This window comes from Lonchura striata, chromosome 7, assembly GCF_050655825.1.
Source record: "Lonchura striata isolate lonStrDom1 chromosome 7, ASM5065582v1, whole genome shotgun sequence".
Taxonomy (NCBI): Eukaryota; Metazoa; Chordata; class Aves; order Passeriformes; family Estrildidae; genus Lonchura; species Lonchura striata.
The window spans coordinates 6,306,597-6,322,182 of record NC_140709.1 but is presented as its reverse complement, the minus strand read 5'-3'; the positions used below and the strand labels follow the sequence as shown (position 1 = coordinate 6,322,182).

The 15,586-nt window shown below is 39.5% G+C and overlaps 1 protein-coding gene across 3 annotated transcripts in view; it reads left to right on the top strand.

The window, feature by feature from the left end:
- Positions 1-15,586, top strand: part of THSD7B (thrombospondin type 1 domain containing 7B) — a 295,736-nt gene that overhangs the window by 39,664 nt on the left and 240,486 nt on the right. For all 3 annotated transcript variants that reach the window (XM_077784906.2, XM_085584846.1, XM_085584844.1), the window contains exons 2-3: positions 12,528-12,621; positions 14,533-14,706. In XM_077784906.2, the coding sequence (XP_077641032.2) occupies positions 14,568-14,706 (139 nt within the window). In that variant the 5' untranslated portion in view covers positions 12,528-12,621; positions 14,533-14,567. The remainder of the gene's footprint in view (positions 1-12,527; positions 12,622-14,532; positions 14,707-15,586) is intronic.

Genomic DNA, 15,586 nt, shown 5'->3' with positions numbered 1-15,586 from the left:
CGTTCATCTGAAGGTAGGGCACACATTGATATTCCAGTGCAGCTCTTCAGCTGCTGGAGGTGTTGACACATCACAGGGATCTGTGGGAAACCCTCTTTTTTGTGTGTGTGTGGGTTCCAGCCTTGCCCACGGAGCCACTGGCACCAGCCAGATCCCCCCTGTGCATCCTGCACCCACAGCCTTGGCCAGGGGTGTGCATCGCTAACAAACCTCAAGTGATTTCCAAAAAGCAGTTTTTAAAGTTCCTCCCAAATAAATTCCTTAAGATTAAAAATATATGGCTTGTAATAATATCTCTATCTATTTTGTATGAGATGGTGCATAGCTCTATCTGCCTGCTAAATGCTGCATATTGTTTAAAGGGTGTCTTGTGCTTTTTCTTATTGATTAATCTAAAATACAAATTTACAATTGATTCTCAAGTCTTGGATGCTGCTGAAAAACCTCTGCTAGGAATAGATTTATATAGATGATATTCACTGCTGTTTCCAGCACATGGAAATATACTGAAGCACTATTTTTAGATGTTTTATATGCAGTCAAAAGCTTTTTGCTCACCCTCTCGCCTGTACTTTTATTTCTTGCAGTTTGGAGAGTTTTAGATTAAAATAAAGGGAAAATTAGGAACAACAATCAATTTACCCTTAGCCTTACAGTCCCTTATTACAATTGCTAATTTATCAGTGGGTAGGTACCTCTCTTTTGTAATGGATATTGAGGATAATTTTAAATGCAACTTTTAAGCTTAGCCAATTTACATAGTACTCTGGGAGATTAGTCGCTTCTGCATAAAGAGCTGTGTGCATTTCAGGGATGTTCTAGAGCCCTCTTGTGTGGTTTCTTGAATGTTTGTTGTAATAATAATTGATTTCCTTAGCAAGGTGTTGACCTCTAAGTAAGTATTGCAGATTGAAGAAGGCAAACTTTGGAAAATTGCTTGGAAGTCTTTGGTTGGAGCAGTTTTTCTCAGCTCACAATTGTTTTGTGTTTGAAAGATTGGGTTGGGGTCCAGGAAAACAGTTGGATTTTATGTTCTGTGCAAGCTGTTTCCATGCTTCCGAGTTTGGGGTGCTTTGGTTCTGGTTTGCTGTTGTTTTGTTTTTTTCTGCAATCAAATGATCTTCAGTAAAATGGAAGCTACATTTCCCTGTCTTCTGTCCTTCCCTTCTACCTCTGCATATTTACTTTCCTTGTTTTTTAAAGCCATTAACATCACTAGCATCAGGACAGAAAATGTGAGTGCCACTAAATAGGATTATGTTTAAATGATGATTTAATTGGGCTCTTACACAGGATAAGAAGATTGTCTTGTTTTGCTGAACTGCAGTTTATGGAGGTCCTTGGCAAGAGAAAGCCAAATTGCTTTCGGCATTCATTAACCAAAGCCAAATCACTGCTGAATTTGTTCAACAGGAAAAGTAACAAATAGAGGAAAAGCAGAGCCCATGATTTTAAGTGTATTTATATTTGCAAATATGTGTTTTCCTGTAATTCTTCCCACAGGACAAAACTTCTTGTTTTGTTTTTTTTTTTTTCCCTTTATCTTGGAGTTGAAATGATCCTATGAAACATTTGCTGGCATGACAAAAATCCCACTCTTGAAAGTAGGACAGGAGACATTTTCCACTTTCTACAGATCAATCTTTTTGTATAACTCAAAGCAATTGCAGTCCTTTAAAAAAAGACTCAGGTACTGAGTAAAAATTACATAGCAAGTGGAGTTTTAACTCTAGTTGTAACCCAGTTCCTTGCTAGTTTTACCACATAAAGAAAAAAAAAAATCCATAGAATTATGACTCAGCTCTTGTACCACCTCTGCCAAATATTACCTGGTAGGTCAATTTTTTAAGAAATACCCAGGGCTTGCAATATATTTATTGCTGCCATTTAACTTTCTAATTTAATTTTAGATTTGTTTATGTAATCAGATGTATTGGATTACTGCTGCTATCAAGTCCTGTGTTTAGTTCAGACTCACCTCTTTCTGAAGGAAGAAAATGCTGCAGGAATGTAAAATAGTTCAAATAATGTGGAATGCAAGCCTTTGGGAGTACGTGCAGGTTTTAATACTGAGTGTATTTGTAAAAGAAGTCCTAAATACTTCCAGTTAGCAGGACTATTTTATTCAGGTATAAGTACAGCTTTTTCACTGCAGAACCTGTTAATTTCTCTTGGTGTGAACTCACAAATAGAGCTTCTGCCAGCACTGATTTCTCCAGAAGGTTGGCTCAATTTTTATTTAAATTCTGGAACACGTAGAAAAGAACACTGAAGTCTGGTAGACATCTGTGCTTTTACAGAAGGCTTTATGCATTAATTGACTTATTAATTCAACTAAGGTGGAAAAGTGTATAAAATGAGCAGGAAAATATATTAACCAGCAAAACTCTGATGAGTTTAACTTGGCTAGAATGACAAATGTGTTTTTGAACATCTTTGCTGTAATCATCCCAAACTTCAGTGGACAAAGTGCAAATCAAGTATGGATGATTGGAATTGAGGAATTGCAGCAGGCTCCTCCTACTGCTGTGTTCCTAAAATACCCCTGTAGGCCTGTCTTGGCACTTGAGTTGTTTTCCATCCTTCTCCTGAAACAGTATTTTATATGCCTTGCTTACAGGTGTGCCCTGTATGACTGTGTATAGTTATATATGTTGTATATCTGTTTTACTTTGCTGTTAAGGCTGAGATGCAGCTTTAAATCAAAAGCATACAGTGAACGTGACTAACTTCTCTAGCATGTGTTGCATAGGCTGTGTCTATTCTTTCTTTAACCAGATGGAAGGTAGTCCATACTGTCGTTATCAAATTTTGAGTTATTTAACCTATTTAAATAAAAAGCCTTTTTTTTTTTTTTAAATGGTGCACATAACTGCTAAGAGTGAAGTAAATAACATTTTCTGTAATTGCAGTTGTTGGATTTACAGGTACTTTCTGCCTGTTTCAAAGAGAAGTATGAGTAAGGCTTTAAGAGAGGGTTGAAAGCAAGTGTGATGAATAGATAAAAGCAAAAGAAGTCAAAGATAGATTTAAATTGTATTTTAATATAGACTTTAGTAATATGGTAAAAATAGATATAATCATGAAACCTGACTGTCTTAATATATTACTGCAAGGCAACCTTAATTCCAGGATTTCTTAAATGGTGATTATTTGTAACTGTAAAATTGTTATAGTATCCTCTTTTGGATATAATGTAGTGTGTGTACTGTTTCCTCTCCAAGAGGGGGGAAAAAAAGGCAAAAAAAGAAGAGAAAAATATGTGAGAGTGATGAAAATGACTCCCAGGGAATTAGGAAACAGAAGGGAAATGCAAGTGAATAAAGGGCTAGTTAGGAGGAGGAACAAAATGCTGTAGGGTGAGAAAAGGGATAAGAAAATAAGCTGTGAAAAGGTGGTAATAAAGGATGTAATAAAATTATATCTGTTGCCTTTCAGAAGAAATCAACTAGTTTAGTAGGGGAGAGAATTAAGGGCAAAGGATAGAAGGGATTTGAGGATTAAGGACAAGGTGCTCAGGAGGAGATCTGCAGCAGGTGATGAAACTGGTGAGTGAAGAGATGGCAGAAGGGAATGGAGAAAAGAGAATGTACTGAGATGGGGAAAGTCCTGGCTGTGGGACCTGCACTGGGGCAACCAAGCCTCAGATCTCGTGTCAGTTTGCATGAGCTCAGCAGGCTGAGCTCTCTGGTGGGAACAGAAACAAAACCAAGAATCTGGGGACAATGGCAAGCATCTTGTGTGGTTCACTGCTGTCTGGTGCTACTTTGAGCAGAAGGTTTGATTGAAGTAGGAATGTGCTGACCTGGGAGTGAGGAATGAGCTGCCCTGGTGGCTGTACTCATAGGGAGGATGGTCAGAGCAGGCAGGCAGTCTTTGGGGCACTGCAGATAATTGTGTGATGGGAAAGGACGTGACTCAAGTGAATCTGATCTTGGGAGAAATGAAGCTGGGAATGTGGAGCTGTGGGAATGGGCAGCTGTGTAAATTCACTGTGGTTCACTGATCACCTTGCAGAACTCAGGGAGGAAATGTATCTTCCTTTCTTCTCCTCTGCCTATCATATTCAGTAAATCTGTGCCTTAATGATATTAAGGAGACATAAAATAGAAAATTGTATTTGAAATAAAATTAATGTCCTATTTCAGTGAATAGGATTGTTGAAACAAAGCTGCAAAACTCATAAGGACACTACAATCACTAGGCAAAAATAAATCCACACAGAGCCATATCCCTCAGGCACAGTCCCTGTGACATCCAGTGGTGGAATAGGAGATTAAGACTGTAGGTGGCTCTGAGTTTTTGCTGATGTTCCTAAAGCAACAGGAGAGAGTTGGAGGATAGGTGGAAGTTAAGGGAAGTCTCTGCTGGAAAGGTGCAGAAGGAAATGGAGGGAAAAGCAAAATTTGGGCACTGGTGAGGACTGTGTCCTGTGGGGCTGGGAGAGAAGACCCAGGCTGACACTATCTGCAGTGTAGGAGATTTTGGCTTTGTGGAAGTGTTTCATCCAGGTTTGATGTTTGTGTGAATTTCATTCTGCCTGAATTACTTCAGTAGTAGTTTTGGCCCATTTTCTCTGCTCAGGTGTTTAATTTTTTAGTTCAGACCAACCACTGCTGACAGCATGATTAGAAACCATTCCTTTGGTGGAACTGGCAGAGAGAAAAATTCGAAAAATTTCCTCCAGGAAACGTGGTTCTGGATCCTTGTGGGCAGCACCACCAGAGAAACCAGACAACACTTTAAGCTGCATGTTGAAGCTCTGAAATATAAAATTAACTGATAATTTTCATAGGTCACGCTCTTTCCCATAAACCAAACTCATCTGCTCTCCTGGAGGGAGGCAGAACAACTGGTCTGACTTCTCATTATCTCTTCCTATGGCGTTCCCTTATTGAATTACTGCCGGGTAGAGGCAGCAGATGCTCATCAAGCCCCTGCAGGACTCCTGTGTTAATTGAACTGTGATGGGGATGACAGCAGGGAAGGTCAGGATGATGGGACCAGTGATGTAACGTGAACTCCAGTAAGAACAACCTGCACGGGCAATTGACCTTGCTTAAATAGTGTCACAGGGAGGTCCTTTAGCAGTTCATATCATTATGATTATTTTTTGTATCAATACTGCAACAGTGTCAGGGCCCCTGTGCGAATCATATTATATTGTGTTCAGGGCAAATATATTTTTCACCCTAAAGAGATAACACTTTCCTATGTGATAAAATACAGTGAGGTACTATAGCTAGCAACGGGGGAAAAGGAATGGGAAAGGTAACAGAAACACAGAATTCCTGACTCAATCTATGGTTTTACTCAGCTGGTTGCTCCAACTGCTTTAAAGGGTAGTGTCATTCTTTCTAACTGCCTGTGTGACAATTTGGAGCTTTTTGTTGCTGTTGTGCATAGTTGATCCTGGGTTGAAAGCAAGTTCACTTTTAAATAAATGTGCAGGTATTATGAATGGGTTTTGACAGGAAAGCACACAGTTTTACACCTGGTTCTGCAGCTCTTGCCAAGTGCCTGGGAATGCCTGAGTTTCGGGCACACGTCCCAGGGCCAGGTGCTGAGCTGGAGCACGTGCCTGGTGCTCTTCCCTTTCTGGAGGAGGTGATGGGATGTGCTGGTGTGGCACTTGGCTGCTGTGTGCATCTTAGATTATTCCTGGCAGAGAGAGGCAGATTATTCCTGGATACTGCCATGGCAGGGAGAGGTCTGGAGACCTTCCCTGGCATCCCAAATGTGGCAGTGTGAGGAAGTTTGGTAAAAGGATTTACTCATGCATTTCTGAAAATGAATTCCAGCTAAGGAGCAGATGCTGCTTTTCAGTATAAGCTTTATACATTGCACTGTGTTGCTCTTGGTGAGTTGAAGTCTGTGTGGCAATCAGCACAAACTGAATTCAGAGTTCACTGTGTGCACATTGGCATCTGTATGTGTGTTCAGGAAGCAATTTTTAGAAGTTCTTTATGCCAATATTTGGGGTTTTTAATATGTGTTTTAAGCCTTCACTGTATCTTTATTTTTTTATTTAAGCAATATAGTTTTCCTTTTGTTACAGTGTCTACCTGGGGCCACTTACCATCAATGTTGCAAAGTAAACTGAAGGAAAAACAATGGATCAGGATTAAGGAATCACAAAATATTTTTGATTAATTTATTTTGACAAATACAGGTAAAATTATTTAAAATATGTGTTCTGACATAGGACCTGACTTACACAGGATTTTATTCTGCAGAAATGATGAAACCTTGGTTAGAGGAGACTTCATCAGAAGACTTCATGGATGGTGTTTGATAGGAAATGAAGAGCTACAGTGTCAAGGCTTGGTGAACTCTGTAGAGCCTGTGTGTTCAATGTTTGCCATGCATTGTGCTCTTTATTTTCTCCTTTCCCACAAGTTTATTCTTTGGTGCACTGAAATAAACAGCTGATGGCAGAGGGTGCGTTGGAATAAACATTTATTTCAGCACTTTGGAAATGAGTTTTTTAAAATGGGATCTGTCTTGTCTATGTATGTGTGTGTCTCTTCTTATTAGCTCATTTGGGTATGGGCTGCAGCTAGGTTGTGCAAATGGCAAAATAGTAATGACTACCTACAAACAGAGGTACAGACCTTGTGGAAAAGAAATTATTCTTAGTGTGCGTGTTACAGCAGAAGGAAAATTATACATTTAAGAAGTACTGAGGGTGACCTCCGCTTGTTTGGCTGGCTATTTTAGCCAAAGTCACCAGTGGTTAGAAGTTCAAAACTGAACCCTACATACTTTCCCCAGAATTGATTAACAGGCTAAAATGGTAAGATTTTCTGCCTATTTGCAGTTGTTTTTTTGGTGAGGGGTTTGGGTGCACCCAGTTGCTCTGGTTGATGTCTGGAAGTGTAGAATGAAACAATTTAAATTGGATGTAAGCTTCAGCTGCACCAGTCCTGTGGCAGGGAAGCAGATGGTCCTTCCCTGCTAGGAGAGCTCAAGCCTTTGCTGAGCTCATATGCCTGGTGGTACTTGATTGTATTATTCTGACCTTGTGTTTAAGATTGATAAACTCTACATGGTGGCCATATTCCAGTGAGGAGAGAAAAAACCTCTGACCTACAGCCTGTGATGCTGTACTAGTGTCAAATAATATAAAGTAATATCAGAATGCAGAAGAAAATCACTGCAGTAAAGGAATTTAATTTCTGAACTGAAAGCACTTTAATGGAAATGCTCAGGAAATCTGCCATTGTTCCAGCAGCAGAGGTTATGAGGTTGTTTATTCTTTTTTTGAAACTCTGCTGCCTTGTAATTGGTGACTTTGAACCTTTCTGTTGTTTTCCATGTGAATGGTCCTGCTGCTAAAGTAGGGACATGGCTCTCTACTGAGTATGATTTCCAGATTTGCCTTTTAAAGGAAAATAATTTCAAATACTAGTTTTCAAATGATATTATACTGCTGAATGTGCATTATATGCAATGCTTTGCGAGCGAAGTGAGAGTAATCCTCTTTGAACAAAAACTTGCAATAGCATTTACTGAAATGGTGTTGGAAGTAGTGCCAACTCCCTGTGCCTTTGTTTAATTGCAATTTAACAGTAATCCAAGATCTGTGAAACTGTGACAGCAATCCTTAGATACAGTGAGTTTCAAAGGACCTTCAGTTCATCCATTGCCAATGATAAAAGCTACAGCAGAGCAGTGTGTTGATAATAGACTCAAACTTTTCTCTATCCATTGAAAAATAAACAAAAAGAAACTTTTTTTGTCCCTCAAAGCTATAAAGTTTTGTTGTTACAGAAAGGATGTGCTATAATGTCAAGAAATCACTGAGCTTCCAGGCTGTGTTCTGCTGTGCTGGCTGAGAAACCTGGCATGAGGCATTCAGCTATAATACATAAGGGTTGTATACATAACCTAGATACACTAACCCCCAAAAATAATTTGTCTCCCCAAAAATGGGATTTTTCCTAGTTTCTAAGGTGATTGTTGGTGTGTTGATGTTTGAGTTTCTGCAACCTCTTTTTTTGTTTTGTTTAATTAAATATATAAAAGTGCAGCCTGAAAAGGTTACTTAAAAGTTGTTGGACACTTTCTATGTTCTGCTGCTCAGAAAAAAAAAAAAATCAATGCCTGAGTTCATGAGAGAAACCTATTGACAGTCTTGAGCATTTTGATCTTAATTGCTCTGCCCTTGTTCCTGTTGCAAGGGGTATGATCATGGCCTGAAGAACATTTATGAAGGTAAATTACCCTACTGTGAGTGCTAAGATACAACACCAAAAGCACCAAAAGGTCTGTGGCTCTTAAATCTCACTGAGAATTCCAGGGCTTGGATTTCACTTGGGTCACACTGAATGCAGTTTGTAGAGGGAGGTGTTGGGGAGCTCTTGGTTGTTGGGAATCATTTCTTCTGCTCTCAGTGGGCCTGGGGGCTGCAGAGGGCTGTGTCATGGGCAGGATGGTGCCTTGCACAAATCCTGAATCCTTGCCTTGGAAGTCTCCTGCCCTTCTTGGGGAGTGTAGATCACCCATGTTTGTGTGTAAATGAAGCAAGTTTTGCTTCAGCTGTGTTTACCTGATCTCCTGAACCAGGTTCCTGAGAAGAGCCTGCAAATTCCATTCACTTTATAGTCTTGAAAGTCAAGTGTGCTCCTGTGGAGTCCATTGGAAGTTCTCAGAGTGAAGGGGAAGTAAGAGCAGCATTGTTTAACAGAACAGTTCTGCTCCAGCACTGTTGTAATTAAAGTTGTTCTACTGATGGAAAGTCTATTCTCTGGTGTTTTCTTTAATGTAGTCATAATGCATCAGTCTGAGCTCCCTTGCTGGAACATCTTTCATTATAATCCACTTAGCTAAGTTTATAATTAAGCCTCTAAATTCAAACCTGCTTTTGTTACATTTTTAGGTTGTACAGAGATTGAAGGAGGAAAATTTAGGATTCGTGTTTTTTACCCCAGACAAGTAGATGTAAGTTAAGAAGCAATTAATTGGCAGTACAGTAATTTCATATACTTGCTTTTAATTTCTCGGATCTTCTGTAGCTTTAGAACAAGAATTGGATGCAATTGAATAGAAGAATAAAGGAAAATAATTAATAGATTCTTACTGTTTTGACTACAGACATCTCTAAAATACCCAAACTTTCAAATATAAGTGCTGATGATAGTGATGACTTACTGAGCTTTCTAGCAATGGATTATTGAGGAAGGTTGTTGGAGTTTATATCTGAAGGTTGACCATGAAATTTCTGTTGAGCTTTGCTGATTTTGAGGTTGTGAACCACCCAAAGCAGGCTGGTTCAGGCTGTCTGCTCATTGTTTGGAATGATCTTCTCTATGAAGATGTGTGAACATCTTTTTCAGGCATTATTTACCCTTACAGTTATTGTAGCAAATCACCAGAGAACTGTGCAGGTTAATGTTTGGATTCCGAATAAGTGACCACTTAGGACAAAAGTGCTGTCAGGCAGTTGTCAGCCTCATGTATAAATCTTGTTCATTCTCTCTGTATGTTTTTAACCTGGATTTTCTCAAATGCTCCTGAAAGAAGAGGAAATATTCTCAGTTAATGTTTGGAGGTGAGGCAGTAGAGGTATAGAACATCAAGCTACCACTGTCATATATGCAAAGTCACTCTGCTGAAAGCATGGGGAGCATTTGCAGAATCAAGTTTAGTGTCGGAGCGTGACCTTAGGTGACTTTTTACACAGGGAGTTTCTGACACAGTTGGAAGTGGAGTGAACTTTGGGTGCCTCTGCTTTAACCAGAAGACTGTTTCCCTCCAAATGTGTAAGGGGAAAAACGTGTAGGGTGTGTTTTAGGTATGGAAGTGTAAGGGAAGTTTAGTGTTAACTACATTAATCATTAAATAAAAGACTGGGCGCATAGGTACTTACATTTGAATGCCTGTTTCTAGTTTGGCATATGTGATTGTCCAAACACTTCTGTTTTGTTAGACTCCATGCCTACAACACTAGCATTTGTGGTTTTTTGGAAATCTCTCCCCCAGGGATGGTCAGTAGTTCTGTGGTGATCTTTGCTGCTACAAGCCAGGTGTTCTGCTGCTTTAGAACAGAATAGAATTAGCTTTTCAGATAACAGCTTTCTGAGCAGGCAAGGCAGACTTTATCTGAGGATAAAGGCTATGATATAAACATCCAGATTATCTTGGGATATCACACGCAATGGGCTTGTGTGTAATAGGCAAACAGTTGCACAGTTACTGCTTACATTTGTATTAAGAAAATTTATTCATGATTAAGGCTGCTTATCTTTGTGCTAGGCACCTGCCAAATGATTTATAGCCACACATATCATCTGTAATGGCTCTTCTTTTTTTGTTGTTGCTTTTCAAAGTATTTGGGATTATTCTAATTGCATCATGTGTTTTAAATGGAGAGAGCTACCCAGGTGTCCTTGTCAGCATTCCCATCTCATACCAAAAAGTAGGTCAGATTTACCCATGATGGGAAAGGTCACAATTCCCAGAGAAGTCAGGGAGAATTAAACTGATGTATGACAAGGCTGAAATCATGTCTCAGGTTTGGATCAGTTTAAACTGATCTTTTTCTAAATTCAGTATTAAAAATGTTGTAAATCCTTGTTGGAGCAGAGCCAGGCTGAGCTCACCTAAACCACAGATATGGAGCAGAAGGACTGGAGAAACCCCTGTCCCATGGAGACCTGGAGAAAAAGAAAAACTGGTCCCTTCTTTAACAGTGCATTATGTGAGAGTGTAGAGTCAAAATTGGACTATCAGTCTTTTGTTTTTCAGTGTTGGATGATTTTGAGGACTCTGATGTGTCTTGGACTAGCACAGTGCCTGTCACTCAGAAAAACCTGCCTTTGATTGCTCAGCAGTGGCTGGAAAATGGGAAAAGTTTCCCAGAGGCTTTTCCCCCTCTCTAGCTAAGCAGGGATTAGGCTGGAATTTGGCTGTTGGATGTTCCATTGAGGTTGAAAATTAAATTAAATTTTGATCACTTCAGAAATAAGATACTTGTCAGCTGTATGCATGTTTACTTATTTCTAACATTTTGTCACTGGAATGCCATGCTTTCAGCAGAAATGCAGGTTTCTAAAATAAGTTTTCTTTTCAAAATTAGTTTTTTTTTAATTCTGTCATTAAGAGAATTCGCAGTGGATTAGAAAATGTAAATGCATGGTTATGATCATTAGAAAACTTTCACGTGTCTTTTTCAAGACTGCCTGTATATTCCCAGTCATTACAGCTAATGATGATATCCTTGTTTTTCTAAACAAGATTGCATACAAGCCAAACAAAGTGACTAGGATGCTTGTGACTAATCCTCCAAATATCAAAATAACACCTCATTATTTAACTTCAAGAGACTCCATTAGTGCAAACTATTAACTAGCCAGGCCTGGATTATAAAGGATATTAACTAAATCCAGATAATTTTGGAAGAGTGAGATATTTTTTCAGACTAAAAGAAATAATATGTTAATGTGAAGTTCATGAGGCCCTGGCACAGGGTGCTCAGAGAAGCTGTGGCTGCCCCATCCCTGGAAGTGTTCAAGGCCACGTTGGATGGGCTTGGAGCAGCCTGGGACAGTGGAAGGTGTCCCTGCCTGGGGTAGGGATTTGGAATGAGATGAGCTTTAAAGTCCCAACCCAAACTATTTTATGGTTTTATGATATTTAAGCAATTCCATGAATTTAATGACTAGTCTCAATGAAATAAAATTTTAAAATATAAATTTCATTTTTTTTTTATCTGTGTTTGCCAGTTTACAGCTAGCCATGCTGACACATTTGGGAGCTGAGATATCATGTAACTAAATTTGATGTGAAGTGTTGGTGGCCTTCGTAATGTAATTTATTCATGTTTCGGTGGATAGCATATGTTGCCTGTGCAATAATTTTTTATCGTATCAGGACAGAACAGCTACGGTTCCAAACTGTGTTACACAAACCTAGATACACAGACAAATTTTCATTGTGCATTGCTGGGGTGTAAATCAGTGGAATCTATTGAGCTCTGCTGGGGTGGAGGAGATTAGAGCCAATGTCGTGGTGTCTAATTTATTTCTGTTTTTTCTGACTTAATGTAATCTCTGTTCTTGCTCAGTGGGGAGCAGCAACCAGTTATCTTTGTAGTCCTGCCCAAAGACTGAAACCCCTTGTTTTGGGCAGGAGGCTGCTACTCCCAGGGATGTGCTGCTGTGTGCTGACCCTTTGAGTGCAGAGATGAAGGCAGTGCATTGAGAAAGCAGCTCCTGAGCACTACTTGTGCTTCTTTAAAAACCTCAGCATCTTTATCAGCTGTTATTGGAAGTTTCCTTGGATTTGCCCATTTCACACCCCTGCCTGTTTAGGTTGTGTTGTTTTTATGGCATTTTCTGGCCCTGGAGAGCTGCCCTGCAAGTGCAGTGAGTGCTGTCTGTGCAGGGCTGGATGTGTGGCTGCCCTCCAGTACTGAAATCTGAGCGTCTGAATACTTTCTTCCCTGGTTTTGTTTTTTTGTATGTGAAACATCCAGAGCTGGTGTTGGAGCCAGTGTCACTAACTCCTTCTCCTTCCCTTGACAGAAAGTTGGTGACTCTGTTTTCCCACCGTCATAGATGGTGACGGCGATGCTGAAGGCACTGGGCGAGTTGCTCCTCCTCAGCTCTTCTGTGTGAGGTGAGCAGCCATCCTGATGGGCAAAAAATGATGAGCTGCAGGATTTCTGAAAGCCCTTCTTCCCCACACCCCAGGACTTCACTGCTGCGTTGGACTTCTGAATGATGCTCAAGATTTCTGAGCTAGTGTGCTTTCAATGAGGCCATTTGTGGTCTGTGTTACATTGCCTGGGTGCTGGGACTTGGTGGGTTGCATTCTGAATTAAATGTGAATTCTGAATAAAATTAACTCAGAAAACATAAACAAGGCGTTAATGTGGTCCCTTGTCCACATTACTGTATTTGGTCAGGTTGATGGGTTTTTAGGTTGGACATGAGATGCTGTTCATCTGAAATGCAGGAATGAGCTAAACCAGATAACAGATATTACATTGTATCTCCCACTGTAGTTAGTCAATATCTGATTAAATGTAATTGCATGAATTTATCATGATAGAAACTGTTTCAAAGTAATTTGAATACAGCCTGAAATTAAAAGCTCTACTGTATATTCAGTGTGTACAATTTCCAGATTTATCTTCAGTTTCTTATCAAGAATGATGCTGTGTATTATGTGCTATGACAATGTTGCTTTTCATAAGGTTAGGAATGTAATAGAATTTTCTGGACTGAACTTCTAATAACTGATAATTTTAATGAAAATTACCAAGATTATGCCCGTGAAGACAAATCTTGAAGACAAGTATTATCTCCATCCTTATGCAAGTACAGATGTGACATTTTTAACTATAAAAGTAGGATTAATCACTAATAAGTAGAACTATGTGGAGAATTTAAGTATGGTATAAATACAAAAGCTGTTGCATCAGAAAAATTAATATGGAAATTTATTTCAGAAACTTGTTTGATGTGGAAGTACCATGAATGTTTTTTAAGATTTCTAAATTGTTCCCACCTGAATGTGGATGAATCCCAAATAACTTGAAACTCATGTGAAGTTTGTCTAAGTATATAGTTGGTTATCTTGTGGAATGAGAGACACAAAGATTGGAATTACTGGACTGGCTTGGAATTTTTAAGATTTTATTTTGTTGTGTGAGTTTCTTAATCTCCACTGTTTGGAGCTTTTCTGTAGTACGTAAACAATGTGGGTGTTTGCTGAAGCTGGCATTTAGGAGTTGGTCTCCTGCTTTGTATGGGAGACCCAGAGAAACATTCCTCCTTGCTTCCAGCACCACTAATCTTAGTGAATTGTGTGGTCTAAAACTGCTGCAGCAGCAGGACTTGATCCACTCCTGTCTCATTCACAATGTGCCTCTGGTATTTGTCTGAAGTGTTGGGGAGCTTAATTAAAATCCCTTAGTCAGAGAGACCTCTCTGCAATAATTGGTTGCTGACCTGGAGCTCAAAGATCCAAAGGGACTTGTATGAGTGTCCCAAATTCCACAGAAATGCCTGTGTAGTGTCTGGTTTTCCCTTTCAAGCTGGTCCATCATGTGCTAATAAGCAACCCCCATTTCCCTGCTGCATTTCTGGTGTTGCTCTTGTGCATCCCATGTTTGCACAGGGGTTGGAGCTAAAACACCTCCAGGCCTGGATCTTAAATGTAGGGCATGGATTTGGTGCTGAATTTTGTACATGGAATCCATTCTCACTTTGGTTTAGTCTGCCTATAACAAGATAACATTCTTGCTAAAGATAATAGAGAAGAGAAGGGACACACAACAAACAGAGCCACTGGATGCCTTGCCATTTTTTGGCACTGGCAGATTTCTTCTTAAGAGCCTGCTAGAAGCATTTACAGTGTCTTTGTAGGATGGGATTGTAGGTCCTCTGGGAGCTTGTCCTCATCAAATCTGGCACACAGGGACTGGTAAATCTGCAGTGGCCACCAGGTTACCCTTAGCTGAGCCTGTTGCCTTGGTGCTTTACATATTTTAATAAGCCTTCTTTTTTTTTTTGTTAATTCTAGGACCAAAGAATACAAGAGACTGAATTATCTGAATTATGCTTCTACAACAGAACTGGGTTTCTCCTCATAGGGCATGGCAGAGCCTGGGGAAGCCCTTCCTTTTGTTTGTTTTCTTCATGTTGCAAACAGCTGATCTGCAAGCCAGGAGAGGTCACCAGTTTGTCTGGAAAACAGGTAGGAAAAAGATATGTTAGCTTCTCTGCTAGGTATTTGCTGTATTAAAGGGTGGTATGATTGTCCTTTCTCCATTCTGTTTTAGTTCAATAATAAATTTTAAGTCTGATATGTCTTCTGTTCTATTTTTTTTTTAATTCTGAAAAATAAAAGGAGTTAATCTGTGGTTGGCATTAGTAATCTACATGTCTGTTGCAATTATGCACCCAGAGCATAATTCTGGACTCCTTAATGCTTGTCATCTAAGAGTATTTTTACTGGATTATTATCCTAATGTTGCTTTCTTTGAAATATTTAATAATTTTCTAAGTTTTGCATGCAAGGGGCACACCAGCATCTCTCAGGATGAACTGAGTCAGAAGTCCATGCTCTTGGTCAATCTATTTGTAATTCCCTTGGTACATTTAGTTAATTATTTCTGTCCCTCAATCAGGTTGGACACATGCAGTGGTTGAATGTGTACAAGGGGTGGAAAGCTGTGAAGATGCTTTGGGGGCACCACAACTCTTGGTGCTGGAGTGGGTGGGTGGGAGGTGGGGTGGTACAGCTGCACACAACCAAACATGGTGCCACAGATGTTTGCTTTGTAGCACAACACACAGCAGGCAATGTTCAACGAAATGGAAAGATTGGTTAATTTGGGAAATGTTTACTTAAAGTGCTTAATCAAAAATACCCAACTGAACCAGGGGTTTCATTGCCCAGGATCCCTTTGAGGTTTGGCCTTTTATGACTGAGCAGCACAGTGATTAAATGTGATGGAAAAATAATTTCCCTTTTTTTTTTTTTTTTTTTGTTTTGTTTTGGAGAGGTTCTTTGTTATTTTGGTTATTTATTTTTTAATTACATTTCTGTAGAAGGTAATAGGCTGAATTAGTGG